The sequence below is a fragment of the Aulonocara stuartgranti genome (assembly GCF_965226115.1).
Source record: "Aulonocara stuartgranti genome assembly, chromosome: 17".
NCBI lineage: Eukaryota > Metazoa > Chordata > Actinopteri > Cichliformes > Cichlidae > Aulonocara > Aulonocara stuartgranti.
This window is the reverse complement of record NC_138953.1, coordinates 14,101,580-14,120,834: the sequence shown is the minus strand read 5'-3', so window position 1 is coordinate 14,120,834 and position 19,255 is coordinate 14,101,580. Positions and strand designations below refer to the sequence as shown.

The 19,255-nt window shown below is 38.9% G+C and overlaps 1 protein-coding gene across 1 annotated transcript in view; it reads right to left on the bottom strand.

Moving 5' to 3' along the window:
• tut4 (terminal uridylyl transferase 4) overlaps window positions 1-19,255 on the bottom strand; it is a 41,632-nt gene that overhangs the window by 19,904 nt on the left and 2,473 nt on the right. Inside the window, 7 exon segments of the mRNA XM_082509915.1 lie at window positions 12,841-12,960; window positions 13,364-13,490; window positions 17,357-17,426; window positions 17,629-17,680; window positions 17,768-17,856; window positions 17,983-18,160; window positions 18,250-18,366. Of these exon segments, the coding sequence (XP_082366041.1) occupies window positions 12,841-12,960; window positions 13,364-13,490; window positions 17,357-17,426; window positions 17,629-17,680; window positions 17,768-17,856; window positions 17,983-18,160; window positions 18,250-18,366 (753 nt within the window).

Sequence of the window (19,255 nt, the reverse complement as noted above, 5' to 3'; positions counted from 1 at the left end):
TTTGCTACTGTCGTACTTTTGATACATCGCAAAGAAGGTCAAAAGGCAGAAGCCTGACTGAAAATCAGTGGTCTTATGGAGTGATGAATCTGATTTTTAAATTTGTGATTCAAATCATTGTCAACACGGGAGTGTCTACAGTAAAACACAGCGGAGGCCCCGTCATGATTTGTGGCTGCATTCCAGCTAGTGGTGTTTGAATTTTGTCAAAACTAATGGAATTATGAACACTAAAAATACTGTCAGATTTCAGTACCATCTGGAAGAGTTTGGCAACAATTTCATTTTCAGCATGATAATGACACAAAAAACCAATGCAGTCAATTCATACAGATAGAAAAACACATAATGGAACACTGCCAGTCATGGAATGTCCCCACAGAGCCAGATCCCAACATTATTGAGGTGCTGTGGGATCATAACAGGTAGCAAAACAAAGCAAGCTTCTCTTAGAATGTTTTCACACCGGTTTGGTCAGTTTAAGGCTACATCCACACTAGCCCAGATAGATTTGAAAACGGCGTTTTCGCCTGAAAACGCTTCGCGTCCACACTAGCGTTTTCCATCGTTTTCACAGAGTTGTGCGTCCACATTGAAACGGCCCAAAACGCTTATATTCCAATAATGCGCATGCGCCAAAGCAAGTGAGAATTAAAGAATTTGAAGAAAAGCTATCTGGAGCATGTACAAGCTGATATTAATCATTTTTAGGACTGTCAAAATTGAGAGCAATGAAAACAACTGCTGTATAATGCCCTCCGCTATCTTTGTTTAATTGGTCACATGACTGCATCACATGACTAAAATGTGTCATCGTTTTAGAAAGTCTGCGTTTTCGAGTCTCCACACTGCGGCGGGACAGCTCCGTTTTGAAATGTATGTGTTTTCGAGAGCGTTTTCAAAACGCTGCGTTTTTCCTTGAGGAAAACGCCGTCTCAGTGTGGACAGGAGGCCAAACGAAAACGCATTAGTGTGGACGTAGCCTAAATCAAACCCTGTTCATTTTCCCCTTGGTGTGGTGTATTTGTTTAGGTGTAAACACAGTAATCACACTTGGGTGTCGACCAAAGCAACCGCACAGAGACACTTTGGAGGGGGTGATCTCACTACAGTTCCAAATGAACTTGAGTGGTTTGTTTGTGGCGTGAAAGTGACCCCAGCCCGAGCTAAGAAAGTGTCCTGTAGCAAAATATGCTGTTTATTCTCAATGTGGGAAAATGCTCTGCACTATAAATTAGAGATGGACCGATCCGATATTACGTATCGGTATCGGTCCGATACTGACCTAAATTACTGGATCGGATATCGGAGAAAAATAAAAAATGTAATCCGATCCATTAAATATCACGAAAGCACCTCACAAAACTTGCAACACGCCGTAACTCACCTCAGAACGTTAGCACGTCGGAGCAGTATGCATCACGTGATAGAGCGGCTGTGGCATGCAGGACCTGTCGGTGGTCTGGATAGCATTTGGAGCTTCGCTAGCAACCCGGCATTTCATCTCCGACAAAGTTATCCCGAGAGAAGTTTAAGCTTAACAAGTGATATATGGAGCGACTGCCTCTTTTTGCTGCTACTTCAATCATGAAACTGCTTAATGATCAGCTGATCGGCTTTTCTGTAGCGAGTCCATGTCTCTAGTTTGCTTTTGGCCCACTTTGCACCAGAAAGAGGAAACCAGCGGCTGAACAACAGCAGCACGTTTAAACTTGATCAGCTGTTGTTAGAATTTATTTAATATTACTTTCTACTCGAGGATCTTTTTCTAGTAGCTGACGCTGGTAACTGTGCAGGGGCGGATCTAGCAAAGTTTAGCCAGGGGGGCCGATAGGGCATTAACAGGGAAAAGGGGGCACAAAGACATACTTTTCTTTCTTATTCTCATTTGTCTCATTCTCAAATGTCTAGCTTTTAATAAATAATTATCTGACACCCAAAGTTTTAATTTGATGCAAAATGAGTAGAAGTCCATTACTGTATATAGTAACTATTAAGTCTAATAAAAAAATAAAAAAAAAATATACATATACATATACACGTATATACACGTATATACACGTATACACACATATACACGTATATACACACATATATACGTATATACACATATATATACGTATATACGTACATATATACATACATACATACATACATACATACATACATACATACATACATACATACACACACACACACACACATTAGGGGTGCAACGATATTCGTATCGAAATTGAACCGTTCGATACAGTGCTTTCGGTTCGGTACGCATATGTATCGAACAATATATATTTTTTAATTTATTTTATCAACTTTTCTTCTGACGATGCTGTCTGTGTTGAGCGCTCAGTGAATCTGCGTTCGACTACTCCGCCTAGGCTGCACTGTCGAGCACAGATCCACTGAGCTCCAACCACATGCATTCAATCAAGCTAGCGAGACAGAAGCTAAGCTCATTGCAACATGGCAACTGCCTCAGTGCCTCCTGAAGTCGAACCTCCTCCACCGTCATTGAAATCTGGCGTTTGGAACTTTTTTGGCTTTCGTGTGAAGTATCACCCTGATGGTAAGCGCGTTGTGGACAAAACTACAACAGTATGTCGGATGTGCCATGCCATGATTAATTACATCGGTGGGAACACAACAAATATGAATGCACATTTACGCCGACATCACCCTAGTGCAAAGACGAGTGAAGGCAGCCAAAAACAACAACAAACACACGGAGTCATTTAGACAGCCGTTAGCGCATGATTCTAAGAGGGCAAAAGAAATCGACAGGGCAATTGCTACTTTTATTGCTGTCGACATGCGACCCTTTTCTGTTGTAGAAAACACCGGGTTTCGGGAAATGCTGAGAGTACTTGAGCCCCGTTACAGTATTCCTTCACGAACCTATTTCACCGATATCGCAGTTCCTGCTTTGTACAAGGAGACAAAAGCTAAATTAGAGACGGCAGTGTCAGCAGCACCCGCTGTTGCTCTGACCTCAGACGGCTGGACGTCAAGAGCTACGCAGAGCTACCTCACTGTCACCGCGCATTACATTGATCCGGAATGGCAGATGAAAAACTGTGTTTTGCAGACACGCCTGGTCGAAAGTCACGCCACTGACGACTTAGCCAAAGGTCTCTCTGAAGCTGTGGAAGACTGGAAGTTAGTGCGACCAAATGTGACAATATCTGTAACTACTGACAATGCGAAGAACATAGTTAATGCTGTCACAGCTGCTGGGCTGGGGCCACAAATCGGATGTTTTGCACATACAATTAATATAGCTGCTCAGAAAGGAATGGCAGTGCAGAAGGTTTCCCATCTCCTAGCAAAGATGAGAAGAATTGTCTCCTTCTTTCACAGAAGCACAACAGGATGCAATGTGTTTAAGAAAAAACAGCAACTGCTGCAGCTTAGTGAAAAAAACTGATTCAAGATGTTCCAACTAGGTGGAACTCCTCTCATGATATGATGGAAAGATACCTTGAACAGCAAGCTGCAGTGTATGCTGCTATGGCCGACAATACTGTGAAGAAGAGTATGAAGAACATTCAGAATCTAACTCAGGAAGAACATGCACTGGCTGAAAATCTTGTTACAGTCATGAAAACCCTAAAAACTGTGACAGTCATGATGTGTGAAGCGTCATCTCCAACAGCATCCATGATCCTGCCACTTAAAATGAACATCCTGAACTCTATGGCGCAGTCTGGTGATGACAGCCCAGCAGTGAGAGATGTAAAAAAAAAAAAAACATCAGGGAGGACCTGGAGAAGAGATACGCTGATCCTGCCCTTCAGAATTACCTACACAAGTGCACAGCTTTAGATCCTCGATTCAAGTCCCTGCGACACTTGGATAATGTCACTCAGCTGAGAGTCTATGGAGCACTCACCACAGAACTTGTCTTGAGCATTGAACAAGTAGGTGTTCTTTTTTTTATTTTTGAAATTTTATTTAGCTACTGCTTCATTTATAAATATTATTTAAACAAATACAATTAACAGTTTGGTTGTTTATATTTCCTCAAGACCAAGCCGCAGGCACCACAGAAACTGCGACCTCCGCAGAGACTCAAGCAGCAAACTCTTCAGATTCACCATCAGCATCTCCACCAGAGAAAAAGTCGGCCATGAAGGAGTTGTTTGGAGAACTGTTCATTGCACAGAAGCCAAGGACCAGGTCTGCAGCCGAAGTGGCAGAGGAGGAAATTAACTTGTACAGGTTAGCAGACTGCATTCCCACAGATGATAACCCACCGAGATGGTGGAAGGAACATCACAGCTTGTACCCTCATCTTTCCAAGTTGGCACAGTGTTACTTGGTTGTACCTGGAACCTCTGTCCCAAGTGAGAGGGTGTTTTCCACAGCAGGTGACATTGTCACAGCAAGTAGATCTGTACTGTCAGCAGAACATGTGGACATCCTAATTTTTCTGAAGAAGAACATGGAAATTGAGTAAACTATGTTTTGGTTTGTATTTAACAGGACCGTTTATTTAAGTTGTTTATGCTGTATAAGCAGCTAAGTGCTAGCACTCCAGAAGATGAGTGTTAGGGGAGGTCCATTAAAGAGTGATTCATTTTATGGGTACCTGATTTGTTATATATGCTGCTGAGAATATACCCCAGAAGAAGGGTATAGAATAGCTTTTATTTGTATTTATTTTTTATTCTTTACATGGTGTTTTTTTTGTTTGTTTGTTTTACATGGTGCCAAGTCTGCACAACAGAAAATATGTGAAGTATAGCTTTACCAGATTTAAGTTTTCATGTGTTTTCTGTACACTATAGAACATGGTTCTAAAAATTTTTTTTCATGTCAGGGATTGGGTGTGTTTGTTTTGTATTCTGCCAAGAATAGAAAATACCGTCAGGGATTCCCAAACAATGCAGAACTGTATGTGGTTGATACCTTGTTTTTAGAACATTTCAAATGTTTAAAAATATATTTAGGAAGGCCTTTCTGTGCAATACATTTTTATTTAAGTTGTTTTTGTTGTATATGCAGCTAAGTGCTAGCACTCCAGAAGATGTGTGTGAGGTGAGGTCCATCAGAGAGTGGTTCATTTTATGGGGACCTGATATGTTCAATATGCTCCTGAGAATTTACCCCAGAAGAAGGGTATAGCATAGCTTTTATTTTGGAAAAGGACATTTCTCTGAAATAAACTCGTTTCCAAACTCTTTTATTCTTTTATTATTTTGTTGTTTCAGCAACATTTCATTTAAAAACTGTATTTTTGAGTTAAAATAAATATTTATAATCTTAATAAATTACAAATTAAAAAAGGCATGAACATTTTTTTGTATCGAAAAAATATCGAACCGTGACACCAAAGTATCGAACCGAACCGAACCGTGAATTTTGTGTATCGTTGCACCCCTAATATATATATATATATATATTAGGGGTGCAACGATATTCGTATCGATATTGAACCGTTCGATACAGTGCTTTCGGTTCGGTACGCATATGTATCGAACAATACAACATTTGTAATTTATTTTATCAATTTTCCTTCTGACGATGCTGTCTGTGTTGAGCACTCAGTGAATCTGTGTTCGACTACTCCGCCTAGGCTGCACTGTCGAGCGCAGATCCACTGAGCGCTCAACACAGACAGCATAGTCAGAAGGAAGAGCACAGGGCAAGCTAGCGAGACAGAAGTTAAGCTCTCAGCAACATGGACCTCCCCCACTCTCATTCAGATCTGGCGTTTGGAATTATTTTGGTTTTCATGTGACGTATGACCCTGAAGGTAAGCGAGTCATGGACTAAAGTAAAACAGTATGTTGGATGTGCCATGCAATGCTCAATTACATTGGTGTGAACTAGTGTGTTAGCGCAGTTAGCTCGTTAACGTGTTGGCCGTCTAGCCCCATGCACGGGGCGATCGGCGGTAGCTCGTTAACGGAGATTTGCCGTGTTGTGGCGTTAAGGTCATTTCAACGAGATTAACCTGAAAGCACTAGTGGGAACACAACGAATATGACTGCACATTTACGCCGACATCATCCTAGTGCAAAGACAAAAACAACAAGCATGCTACTAACTTTAGCCGAGTCATTTAGACAGCTGTTAGCACATGATTCTCCTTATGCTGCTGAGAATATAGCCCAGAAGAAGCGGATAGTATAGCTTTTATTTTGGAAAGAGCCATTTCTCTGTAATAAACTCTCTTTTCCAAAGATGAGTGATTCCTCAATCAGATACAGGGCTTGCAATATCGCTAGCCCGACGTCCCGGAGCTAGCGATTTTTTCAGTCGGGCTACCAAAATCTATCTCTTCCCTGCCCGTCAGGCTATTGTAGGAAAAATATATGTCAATGCTTTTGCATTCTTTCAGAAATGTAGCTGGGTAATTATGTCATTGGCATCGGTGAGCCACTGTCAATATGTGACATATTGAAGTCGCGTTTGAATTTGCGCTTGTTTTTTTGCTTTCACTTTGCAATCGCGCGAACTGTGTATAGAGAGCGACAGCACTGATCTGTGAGTGATGATAATTTGTGCACCAATTCCTCTGACATCGTCTTATTAATCGTTAGCTTACTATGCAAACATGACAAGTGAAATCTCCTGCAGCAAGCTTAAACATGTGAGAGGTTGATCGCGCAGAGAATCGCTGAGCTTATGTGAGTGCGTGTGTAAAAGCAGCAGGAGAAGTTATGACAAATCAGACTATAAGGCAAAAAGAAAGTGCAGCTTTATGGTTTCATGGACAAAATAATTTCTGTGGCTGCAATATGACGAGCTAAATAACCAGGGCTGCACATAAGTGGTCCGCAGGTGCGCATTCGCTGTCAAAATAAAAAACACGCACAAGGGTTAGGGTTAAATTTAAAAACTGTACTTTTGAGTTAAAATATATATTTATAATTTTAATAAATGACAAATTAAAAAGGCATGAACATTTTTTTTGTATCGAAAAAATATCGAACCGTGACACCAAAGTATCGAACCGAACCGTGAATTTTGTGTATCGTTGCACCCCTAATATATATATATATATATATATATATATATATATATATATATATATATATATATATATATATATATATATATATATATATATATATATACACATATATATATATATATACACACACACACACATACCCTAGTAAGCTATAGTACTTTTTCCTTTGGGAAGGTACCATCTGTGCAGTCTGCAATTTTGTTGAAGAAAGATGTTGAATCTATTTAATATTTCTTGAAAAATAATTGATTTCTCTGCATTTTTTTCACACTGCATCAAATTAAGGTTGATTATGTCGATTAAGCATCATGAGGTGGCGCGTGAAGGGTGGTTCCCTATTTTTTATTTATTTATTTTTGTTGTTGCTGGGAGTTGGAACGCTATTAGTTAGGTTGCTTAATATTTATGCTAAGTACTCTTTAAAATACCAGAATAGGGAGAATGGTGGTTCAAGTTTATTAGATTGATCAGTATTGCTGAACTATGAAATATTTTTTTTTGCATACAGGTATCACAGAATAGCTTTAGTGTAGTTGTTGTTTTAAACTTGAGTATGAACTTCTACAAAATGCAGCAAGATATTTAAAAAAACAGTTTTGTTGATTAAAAAACACTATATCGGATTCATATCGGTATCGGCAGATATCCAAATTTATGATATCGGTATCGGTATCGGACATAAAAAAGTGGTATCGTGCCATCTCTACTATAAATGTAAAAGCTCTGTAAGGTCTTGCAACTAGCTGTGAAATGAATGTAAATTCTCACTTTTCTCACACAGCACTTTCTTCCTGTATTACTTTTATTGCTCCCACCCCAGATACATCTGCCTAATAAGCAGACTGACACATTTTGATTGGCTCGGAGTTCACTTGAATTTTTCTCTATGTGAAAACCAACCAAACCATTGTAAACCTGTAGTTTTTCCCCAAACTCATCACCTAATCCAGACAGAGGAACTATAGGGTTTTTTTTAATGTTGTATATTTGCACATTTTAATAAATCACTATATCTTTTTACAATTTCCTAGCAAAATATAAAGAAATAAAAGGTGGCCTAAAACCTTTGCACAGTACTGTATGTTTAAATCCCCAAAAAACACTTTCTTTTAAGATCTTTTAAGGCTGCAAAGCAGAAATATGGCAGCTTTGCAGCCTTAAAAGATCACCTAACTGCAGATTAAATGTATATGTAAATGTATATTTTTCTAGCCTGCCATGCCACTTCTCACTCTAGATTGTTAGCTGCCCAGTTTTGGAAACATGAGCTATAGAGATGATGTGCTTAAAGCATCAAAAATACTTTTAAAATATTCATAACCAACATCCTTTCCAAGAAATGTTTTTCCGTTTACACAAAACGATCCACAAACAGTTTGGTTTGACGGGTATATAAGAACTACTCTTCTTCCTGTCTAAGGAGCTTGAAAAGTAAAATGTCTGGACTTCAAGTTTCCTTGAAGAGGTTTCACCTCTCATTCGAGAAGCTTCTTTACTTTTAGAACTGAAGAAGCTTCTCGGGTGATTCAGGTGATTGGATGCCGGATCAAATTAAAATTTGACAGATTACAACTTAAGTGTGAAAAAGCTATAAAACCTCTGTATGTTACTCAATGTCATTGTAGCAGGTGTGCATCATTAGAGTGGCATTACTTGTTCAACCAGCACAACAAGTAGCTCCGTCACTCACATAGAGAAGCTACTGCCACTAGAATTGACACCTTCTCATATCCTGTTCTGCAGGGGATGTTTTTAGACCTTACACTATTTAAAAGCAATGAATCTCAGTGAGCAACATTAGATCAAGTTTGTAATGAAATCATTTCTGTTCTTCACCCTGTGTCATCCACATTTGTAACCATGTGGAAAACTGCAACAAGTCTCATAAAACCTATTTTATTTGTTTAATTTATCTTTTTAAAAACTAACAGGAAAAAAGATCTGCTAAACATTTCATAAACAGTGAGTTTATCATTACCTTCTGATAAATGCATAGATATAATATAGGTAGGCATCTTTAAAGAAAACTAATGATTTACAGCATCAGAAGAGTTTTCGTTATTACACAGGCAGAGCATACAGCATAGTGCTCAAAAAGTCTGATGAGATAATCTAAGCAACAACACGGGATATTTTTAGTGTTGTACTTTTGCATCAATGTGTCCATTCGTGACAAGAATGATACAATTTTCCATCAACGTCTTGTATTTACACCTAGTTTCCAAATAGAGACTCGAGCCATGTGGGATTGTTTTTTTTAACCAAACTATCCTGAAGACACACAGACAGAAAATGTGGGTCATTTTGTCCATTAGATGCTCAGACACTGTCAACATTACACTGTCTGGGCCCTGCTACCACTGGTAAAACCTTTGACATAGGGCTGCTCGATTATGGCAAAAATGATAATCACGATTATTTTCACTGAAATTGAGATCTCGATTATTTGACGATATTTATTTAACCCTTTAAGACCTACTATAGAACCAAGTCCGCCAGAGCTTATATTATTTTTTTTACATGTTGTAGTGCCATTTGTGGGAGCATTTCAAGTTGCTATACAACTGTTATAGCCCATATTTTAATAATATGTATGCATTAAGTCCATAGTAACTACATTAATTGCAAAAAAGTGCAATAAACTACAAAAAAATTGAAAATCGTTTTTGTTTTGTTTTGTTTACATATATTTCTACTTGGAGAAATTTAAGAGGCTTATCCCTCAAAACTTTAAATACAAAAAAGTTGCAAAAAATAGTTTACAACAACAGGAAATTTATTTTAAGTGTCTTCATAGTTTTATTTTGGAGATACACCAATTTTTATATATACTGCAGGAAAAACGAAAAAACAATCCTATGATGCAAATTTGCAAAGAAAACAGCACGTGCATCAAAATAAACTATTTCCAGCAGTGCAATTCGAGTTCTAAGCATCCCAGAAACTATTCAGAAAAGTCAAACATTACTTATAAAAACTCCAGTATAGGTTTTTAAGGCCTACAAGTAAAAAACTACATTTTCCGCGAAAATGACATCACTTCCGGTTTCGGCCAGGAAATGGCGGACATGTGATAGTTCGCGCTGACGTCTTTTTCAAAGTGGGAAGTGTTACGAACAGCTGATCGGATCGGCAAAGCGTGTTTCTGGAATATTATGTTTTTGTTCCTGCAAGCGCTTTTTATGCAATTTTTGCAAAGCTTTATGTGGAAGGAAACCGTGACCAAGGACAAGCTGATGGCATAAGATGTAAGTACAACTCCTCTGGTTTCATATGCAAAACCAATTATTGCGCTAGCTTACACGGTTCAGGTTCTACAGGGATTTAAAAATAGTTACGCAAAACGGAGCGTGCTGCTCTGACCAGATTTAAAGGGTTAACAATAACAATGTATTGAATAATGACTTTAAAAAATAATATAAAATAGTGTGCAACACCACTGAAGTTTTTTTTTTACCTCTCTTTTCAACCAACGGCAGTCACTCTCCTCTCCAAATAACTTTCCGAGCTTCCCTCGGGTCCTCTTAATCAGCGGTCTCCAACCTTTTTTGCGCCACGAACCGGTTTATGCCCGACAATATTTTCACGGACCGGCCTTTAAGGTGTCGCGGATAAATGAGGGAGGGGCTAATAATCGGCTCATTCATTTTTAATGATCGTTGAAAGCCCAGATCGTAATCGTGATTAAAATTCGATTAATTGAGCAGCCCCACTTTGACATGATGTGAAAGTGTCATATGATGACAAAATTTGTTGTTGCTCTAGTAACACTATGCATTTGTGTTCTTTAATTTGTAACCTTACTTGCAAGTTGCACTTGCAGAGTGCAAACAGTGGATGGAAATTGTTGATGTGGTTACATGGTGGGTTTACCGCTTACCACAGCGGGTTAAAAAACTGAACCCAAGACTGAACATTTTTCAGTTTTAATTAGTGGTGCAACGGATCAAAAATCTCACGGTTCGGTTCGGATCACGGTTTTAAGTCACGGATCGGATCAATTTTCAGATCAGCAAAAAAGAAAAAAAGAAAAAATTTAACATTTACCTATTAACTTTTTAAGTATTTTTTGCCTATTAAAAACATTCAACTCAAGACTTATTCCACGCAATTATATAAAAACAAATTAAGGTGCAAAATAGGGCAGTACAGGGCTTTATATCTACCACTCCGCTGTGATATAATGAGCGGTCACGTAGCTTTCCGTTGACCTGGAGGTCCACCCGTTTGTAGTTGGGCAACAAAAGATGCCTGGGACAGTTCAGCCATAACGTTAAACTTTTCCTGCTCATACATGCCTGGGTACGATCCTGTCACTGAAGTGGACGCGCAACGGGATATCATAGTGTGGCTCAAGCACGTTCATCATAGTTTAAACCCCTTGTTTTGCACAAGGGAATACGGCCTCCCGTCTGCAGCTAAACACTCCAGTAGTTTTTGTAATAGCTTTAGCCCGGTCGGATTGGGCAGCAAAGGGCTGCTTAAATACCGCAAACTCCTCTGCTCCTCCACTTGGACCGCTAGCGCTGACCATAAATATCGCTTGACAGACTGACCACGCGCACCATACACATACCTTTTTTCCTTCTTTTTCGAATCTTCGGATCACGTGCGTGCCGAACCGTGGAGTGGGATCGGTTCGGATTACGGATCAACCGTGATCCGTTGCACCACTAGTTTTAATATATTACACTGCTGTACAGGCTTCTGAAGCATTACACAGTTAAGTTACTTTAGTTATTCTTAACTGTTCTTAACTAAAAGGTTAAGCAGTTATATGTTTACTTAAGATTTCCACTGAAAATCTATTACTTCTAGGCTGGAGGGAGAGCCTTCAGTTTTCAGGCCCCTCTTCTGTGGAACCAGCTTCCAGTTTGGATTCAGGAGACAGACACTATCTCTACTTTTAAGATTAGGCTTAAAACTTTCCTTTTTGCTAAAGCATATAGTTTGGGCTGGATAAGGTGACCCTGAATCCTCCCTTAGTTCTGCTGCAACAGGCATAGGCTGCTGAGAGATTCCCATGATGCATTGAGTTTCTCCTTTTCAGTCACCTTTTTCACTCACTATGTGTCAATAGACCTCTCTGCATTGAATCGTACTTGTTATTAACCTCTGTCTCTCTTCCACAGCATGTCTTCTTTCCTGTCTTCCTTCTCTCACCCCAACCGGTCGCAGCAGATGGCCGCCCCTCCCTGAGACTGGTTCTGCCGGAGGTTTCTTCCTGTTAAAAGGGAGTTTTTCCTTCCCACTGTCGCCAAAGTGCTTGCTCATAGGGGGGTCATTTGATTGTTGGGTTTTTCTCTGATGTATTATCGTTTGGTCTACCTTACAATGTAAAGCGCCTTGAGGCAACTGTTGTTGTGATTTGGCGCTATATAAATAAAATTGAATTGAACTGAATTGAAAAACGCCACGGTGGTTACCTTTGTGTTCATATTTGAGGTATGCTGTGTCACTTGGTATAATATTGCATCACTACTACTGCACTATAATGCTGATGCTGCTGCGTCAATACAGTTCACACTTTGAAATAGGTAAAGTGTCACTAATGACAGTAACTCTCTGAAGATGAAGGTGGTAAATGCCCTTCATTCACTTGTACTTATAACTGCTGCTGCTCAGAAGCTTTATGCTCCAATCATTGTTCTGTATTTTTTTTCCCTATACTCTCAAAAATCTCATTGTCGCAAACTTTATGGAAATACTCTCAGAAATCTCAGATACAATTTTGAGACTATATCTCCCAACTCTATTCCAGGTTCTAAAATATAAAGAAAGGGATTTAAAAATAATTTTGTTTAACGTTGGTTATTTGCCAAGGAGCACAGATACAGAGTGGCCCTTTCTCAGTAACTTACCCAGGGGCCCAGGTAGACAGGGAGGATAGGGTCTTTTCTCTGCTGCAGGAAGAAGATCACCATGAGGGCAAAGGAGTATGAAGGGATGCCACCTTCAGCCTGACAGTCAATGTGACACAACTGTGTGGATAAATACATAAAAGAAAAAAAAAATCTATTTTTGCTTTCAGCAAAACATCAAAGCAAAATTTGGTCCAAACAATACATCATACAGACCAACAGATCATCTGTGTTTGCCATTTGGGCATATAAGTTTTATATTTGCACACAAATGAGGTTGAAAATAACTCTTTTAACAAGAGATTTAAAAAAACAAAAACAAAAACCCACTTCCATTACATCATCATTATTTCTGGTCCGTCAGTTTTCATATCCAAAACATCCACTATATCCTTTGTGCCATTTCATAAACACATTAATTATCAAGTATCATGACACAAAGATACTTTTGCAACATGCTGAGAACTAAACAAAGGACACATGTATTAGGTGTATGCATTCTGAGTGTCCGAAACAGGCTTACCCTTGCCCAGTAGCGGAAGGCCAACACCAGTGAAATCAGTCTGGGCTCCAGTTTAGACAGGGCTGCCAGATGATTGGTCGTAAGACAAGCAACATCATTTCCTGCACTCACTTTACACATCAGACCGCTGTGAAGAAACAGAGGTGGGGGAAGATGACAATTAGCTGGACCAAATTCTGTCATAATGTCTCACTGGCTCATGATCTGAAAAAGAGGTCACATTAAAAAACAAAAAACAATACCAGACTGCAGGCCTCAGTGATTTCCCACACACAGGCTTTATATAGGCTGGGCACTTAATACATTTTGATAATTCACAACTTACTTTAGAATTTTCATATTTATTTTTGTAATATATACAGTGGACATAAACAGTGTATACACTTTTCCCATTTTTAATGTGACCTAGAAGCCTTTACAATTCAACTGAAAAACAAAGTTGTTAGGAAAAAATATATTCAAAAAAATTAAGCTAGTTGCATAAGTGTCCACATCCTTAAACTAATACTGTGATAAATCAAAAGGTGTTACAACAGACTTCCTGGGAACATGCCTGCCATCAATTAAGAGACTCTGATTAACCCCAAATAGAGTTCAGCTGCTGTCCCGATCTTCACTGTTTTCTGCTACGGCAGAAGTCATGGTTTGCTAAGAGCCTAAAAAGCATCAAAGTCTAGCGGTCGAAAGGTATTAGTCAGTTTTTTGTTTTTTAAAAACCACTTACAAAGCATTAGATATATCATATACATCAAAGTGGATAAAAGCAAACAAAAAACTGGTTACAGCTTACAAAGAAATGCATCAACTCTCCAAAAGGCATGAGAGAAAATGTGTTCCAATCTGATAAAAAAAAAAAAAAAAAAAAAAAAACACAATTCTGAAAGGTAAGTGTGAGTGGGAGGAATGGAAAAACTTCTATCAAAAGTGCATCACAGGCACGGTGAAGCATTGCTTATGATTTGGGATTGCTTTTATTTACCTACAGCTGTGCTTAAAAGCCAGGTACCAATTCTGCCAAGGAGAACAGTCAAATATAGAGTCAAAATTATCTCAGATGCTTGTTGATGGCTACCAAAACCATCTGGTCAAGGTGCAACTTGTTAAAGCGACATTTATCTAAATGTTACTGGGCTGGATGTGTATACAGTGCTGATCCAAAGTTTAAGACCACTTGAAAAATAGCAAGCAAAAAAAAAGTAATTTACTGTATAGTTTGATCTTAACAAGGTTCCAAGTAGACCCTTAACATTCAACAAGAAGAAATGGGAGTGAGCAAAACATTTGTTTTTTAAGCCTCCTAGGACCTGGCATCCACATATGTGGACATCACATTTTGGGTTGTCTAGACCAAAATACTTAATTTTTTTTCTACAAGGGCCTGATATCCACTTACGAGGACATTATACTGCCACTGTTCTATCAAAATTTAAAACGAATGTGGCTCTCATTTTTCTCAGAAACATAAAACTAGGTAAACAAAAAAACAATCTCGTAATTCTTTGGGACCGGATGAATGTAAAAACAATCAGCCCAAATATCAAAGAAAAATTAAAAATGCAAGCCATGAAAGAGTTCGGGTCTTGGGAGATTAAAACAATGCTTGAACTCAAACAGGATGTTTTACAGCTGTTCGAGTTTAGGACCACACCTCCAAAAAACCTGTGATTCTCCTGGAAGAAGTCCCTTGTCCTGCGGGCATTGTGTACTGTAGCATTGTCCTGTTGAAAAACCCAGTCGTAACCACACAGAGGAGGGCCCTCAGTCACGAAAGATGCTCTCTGAAACATCTGGACATAGCCAACAGCCGTTTGACATTCCTGCACCTCCAGAACCCTCAATTGCTCCACTGAAGGAAAAGGCATCCCATTCCATTATGGCCCCCCCTCCACTGTGGTGCATAGAAAACATTGCAAGTGGGATCCATCAGACCATGAAGGTTAATTTTTTTTTTTTCGCATCAAACACTTAAACTTTCTTCCACCTTTAAAAATTCTATGTTTGGTGCTCTCTTGGAAAGTCCAAATGGCCAGTTCTGTGGCGTTCAAGGAGATGAGGTCCCTGAAGACATTTTTTGTTTTTGAAGCCCTTCAGTCTCAGATGCCGTCTGATAGTTATGGGGCTCCAGTCAGCCCCAGTAACGCCGGTGCCGACTGCAGCCCCAGTAACGCTGATCGAGGATCGTCCAGTTTCTTCAAGGACAGCCAACAGGATCATCAGGCTCACTGCTGGTGAATTTTTTTTTTTTTTTTTTTTTTTTTTTTAGGGGGGGGGGGGGGGGGGGTCTTCCACCTGATGTTTTTGTTCCATAATCCTCAGGATCATTTAAGACAGCGGTCCCCAACCCCCGGGCCTCGGACCGGTACCGGTCCGTGAGTCGTTTGGTACCGGGCCACGAGAGTTGAGGCTCAGGTGTGAAATGTATAGTTTTCAGGGTTTTTATCGGTTTTCAGCATTATTTTGTTATCGTTTACTCTGTTTTCCTTGGTCTTTTCATGTGTGTTATGAATAAATTTTCTTGTTTTCGGTACCGGTACTAGTTTTATTTTGTTGTATTTATTCGCGACACCTTAAAGGTCGGTCCATGAAAATATTGTCGGGCATAAACCGGTCCGTGGCGCAAAAAAGGTTGGGGACCGCTGATTTAAGAAATTCCAAATGACTGTTTTATTGAGCCCCACGTCAGCAGCGATGGCGTGCTGTGAAAGACCCTGCTTATGCAGTTCAACAACCCGACCACATTAGAAAAGTGGAACATTTTTTTTTTGTCTTTGCCATCAGTGACTACCTGACAGACAATGACAATGACTCCATATTTTTGCACAGATTTGGCCATTTAAAGGCATGTGGTCCTAAACTTTTGATCAGGTGTAAAACTGCCTTTTTTAGTTTAAGCGTTTTCAATAAATTGCATGCTCTAAAAATTGTTTTTTTTTTATCTCTCTCTCCCATTTCTTCTTGTTGCATGTTGGAGCTCTACTTGGAACCTTGTTAAGACCCAACCATGCAAAATATGATTTGCCATTTTTGAGGTAGTCTTAAACTTTTGATCGGGACTGTATTTAAGCCTGTGTGTATAAAAATTGCATAAAAAGCGCTTGCAGGAACAAAAACATAATATTCCACAACAGGCTTTGCCGATCCGATCAGCTGTTCGTAACACTTCGCACATTGAAACAGGTAGTTCGCATGTCCGCCATTTCCTGCCCAAAACCGGAAGTGGCGTCATTTTCGCGGAAAATGTAGTTTTTTTACTTGTAGGCCTTAAAAGCCTATACTGGTGTTTTTATAAGTCATGTTTGACTTTTCTGAATAGTTGCTGGGATGCTTAGAACTCGAATTGCACTGCTGGAAATAGTTTATTTTAATGCACGTGCTGTTTTCTTTGCAAATTTGCATCATAGGATTGTTTTTTTGTTTTTCCTGCAGTATATAAAAATTGCTGTATCTCCAAAATAAAACTATGAAGACACTCAAAATAAATTTCCTGTTGTTGTAAACTATTTTTTGCAACTTTTTTGTATTTAAACTTTTGAGGGATAAACCTCTTAAATTTCTCCAAGTAGAAATATATGTAAAAAAACAAAACAAAAACGATTTTTAATTTTTTTTGTAGTTTATTGAACTTTTTTTTGCAATTAATGTAGTTACTATGGACTTATAGCCCATATTTTAATAATATGTATGCATTAACAGTTGTATTGATGTATAGCAACTTGAAATGTTCCCACAAATGGCACTACAACATGTAAAAAAAAAATAATAATATAAGCTCTGGCAGACTTGGTTCTACAGTAGGTCTTAAAGGGTTAAATAAATATTGTCAAATAATCGAGATCTCAATTTCAGTGAAAATAATCGTGATTATCATTTTTGCCATAATCGAGCAGCCCTATACTCCCTAGCCTTACATTTAACTTATTCTGTCACTGAAGATAATGCTGTGTCATAGACATACAACATGGAGGGACAAAAAGAGATCCTGCTAATGCTCACCTGCTAACATCCCGACAGAACACGATAGGTACTTTGGCATGGAAGTCTGACTCCACCTCAGAAAACTCGGCTAGGGAGAAAACAATCAATTACTGTTTGTTTTGTTTTTTTAAATGATGGGTTTCAGCCAAATTGAAAACAAAAAATGCAGATGGGGGGGGGGGGGGGGGGGGGGGGGACGGACCCGAAACAGCATTCAGCTAATCTGGAGTTATATACAGCTTAATAACCAGCACATCAACTTAATATAAAATGCAACTGAGAAAACTTACGACTGTTTTTGAGGATTTCCAGCACCTGAATTAAGACTTCAGGTTGTGTCATCTGAACAGACATAAGAAAAGGTCACTGCTGTCATTGTGCTTTTGTGTTAAGAGTAAATGGATTGCAAACTATTAGCAGCAGACTTACTGAGGGAGGGTAGGTGACATCAATGTTGATATCACTTGTCTTGAAGGCAAAACGGGTAAGACACGAACCATAGAGACGGAGTGAACAAGCTGGAAACCAAAGAATCAACGTCAGGCAGATCTATAGTCTACGCAGAATAACTCTCACAGAAAGACTGCCAACTGTCAATAAAGATAAAATCAAGGAATTGACTGGATGCGATCACATCATACAACCTGTGAGGTGTTTCTGTATAATGATCTCCATCCTGCTGACCACTGTCTTTCGAATCTCAAAGTCTTCATCTGATATCCCTTGCTGCCTGGCAGTTTCTAGGACAGCGGCATTGACAGCCCACAGCTGAGCAGCAGAAGGAGGTGGCAGGGCACGCAGCTCGTTTTCCTCTTGTTTCTCCTAACATGTCACAAGCAGAATGTGTAAACTATTTTAAAATCTTCCTATCAGTCCACTCAGATAAACACCAGCATATCACAAGTACTTACCATTATGTTTTTTTTGTGTCTCTTTTCCTTGATGTGTTTGTGTGCTCCTTGAATGTTCTCAATGTGCACAGAGCACAGCTTGCATATGTACTGGTAGTTTGGGTACTCAGGGGACTGCTGTAAAAACAAAGACATAGGCAATCAATTTATGTTCTCTACATGTGGGGGATTTGTTATTTGGATCCTCCAGCTTATAATTAAACAGTGGATCTCACCTTGCCATGCTGGGTGGAGATTTAAAAAAAAAAAAAAAAAAAGTAGTGCCCAGTACAAAAAAACCCAAAAACACACATTCTGAAAATGACTCAAGGTAACAGAAGAATGAAATAGCGAAAATTAGGAAGAACAGATCCTGTTATACATCCTGTTTAAAAACTGAATGTTCATATCAAACATTATCAGGGCTTCATAAAAATAAGCTCAGCTTATGTACAGGAAATTCCCATCAGCCAAAACCTTCCGACTACTCTAGAATGTGTTTCAGGCCGTCTTTGCTAAGTATGATCTTAGAGACAGTGAACAGTTTGGGTTTGGTTTGTATTTTAAAGAGGAGCAGCCAATTAGATGAACTGAGGACCTTCACCATGGTCCAAATGGTAGAAAAATACGATAATGCGTCCAGTTTAAACTGAGCTCAATCTTGAGTTTACTCAGACTTTTCTATTAGAATGAGCCTTTTAGTCTTTTTTCCCCATTTATATGAGACAGAAATGATTAGCCATCAATGATCAGTGCATCAATGTTTAATTAGAATGATCACATTTAGGTTAGCACCAAAAATGAAAATGAGATTTAACACATGATCTGCCTGTGTGCTACTATTTTTTCCCATGTTTAATTTAACTAGACAATTAGATAATTATTATAGTACAGTAGCAATCTGCTTTATAGCTAAATTGTAAGCTGATTTATTCCAATGTAAAGGCAAGACCTTACTGCCAAAATGTCCTCAAGCTTTAGTTAACCCTTTATTTACAGAAGAGCCATTCCATTTGGATATTTTCAT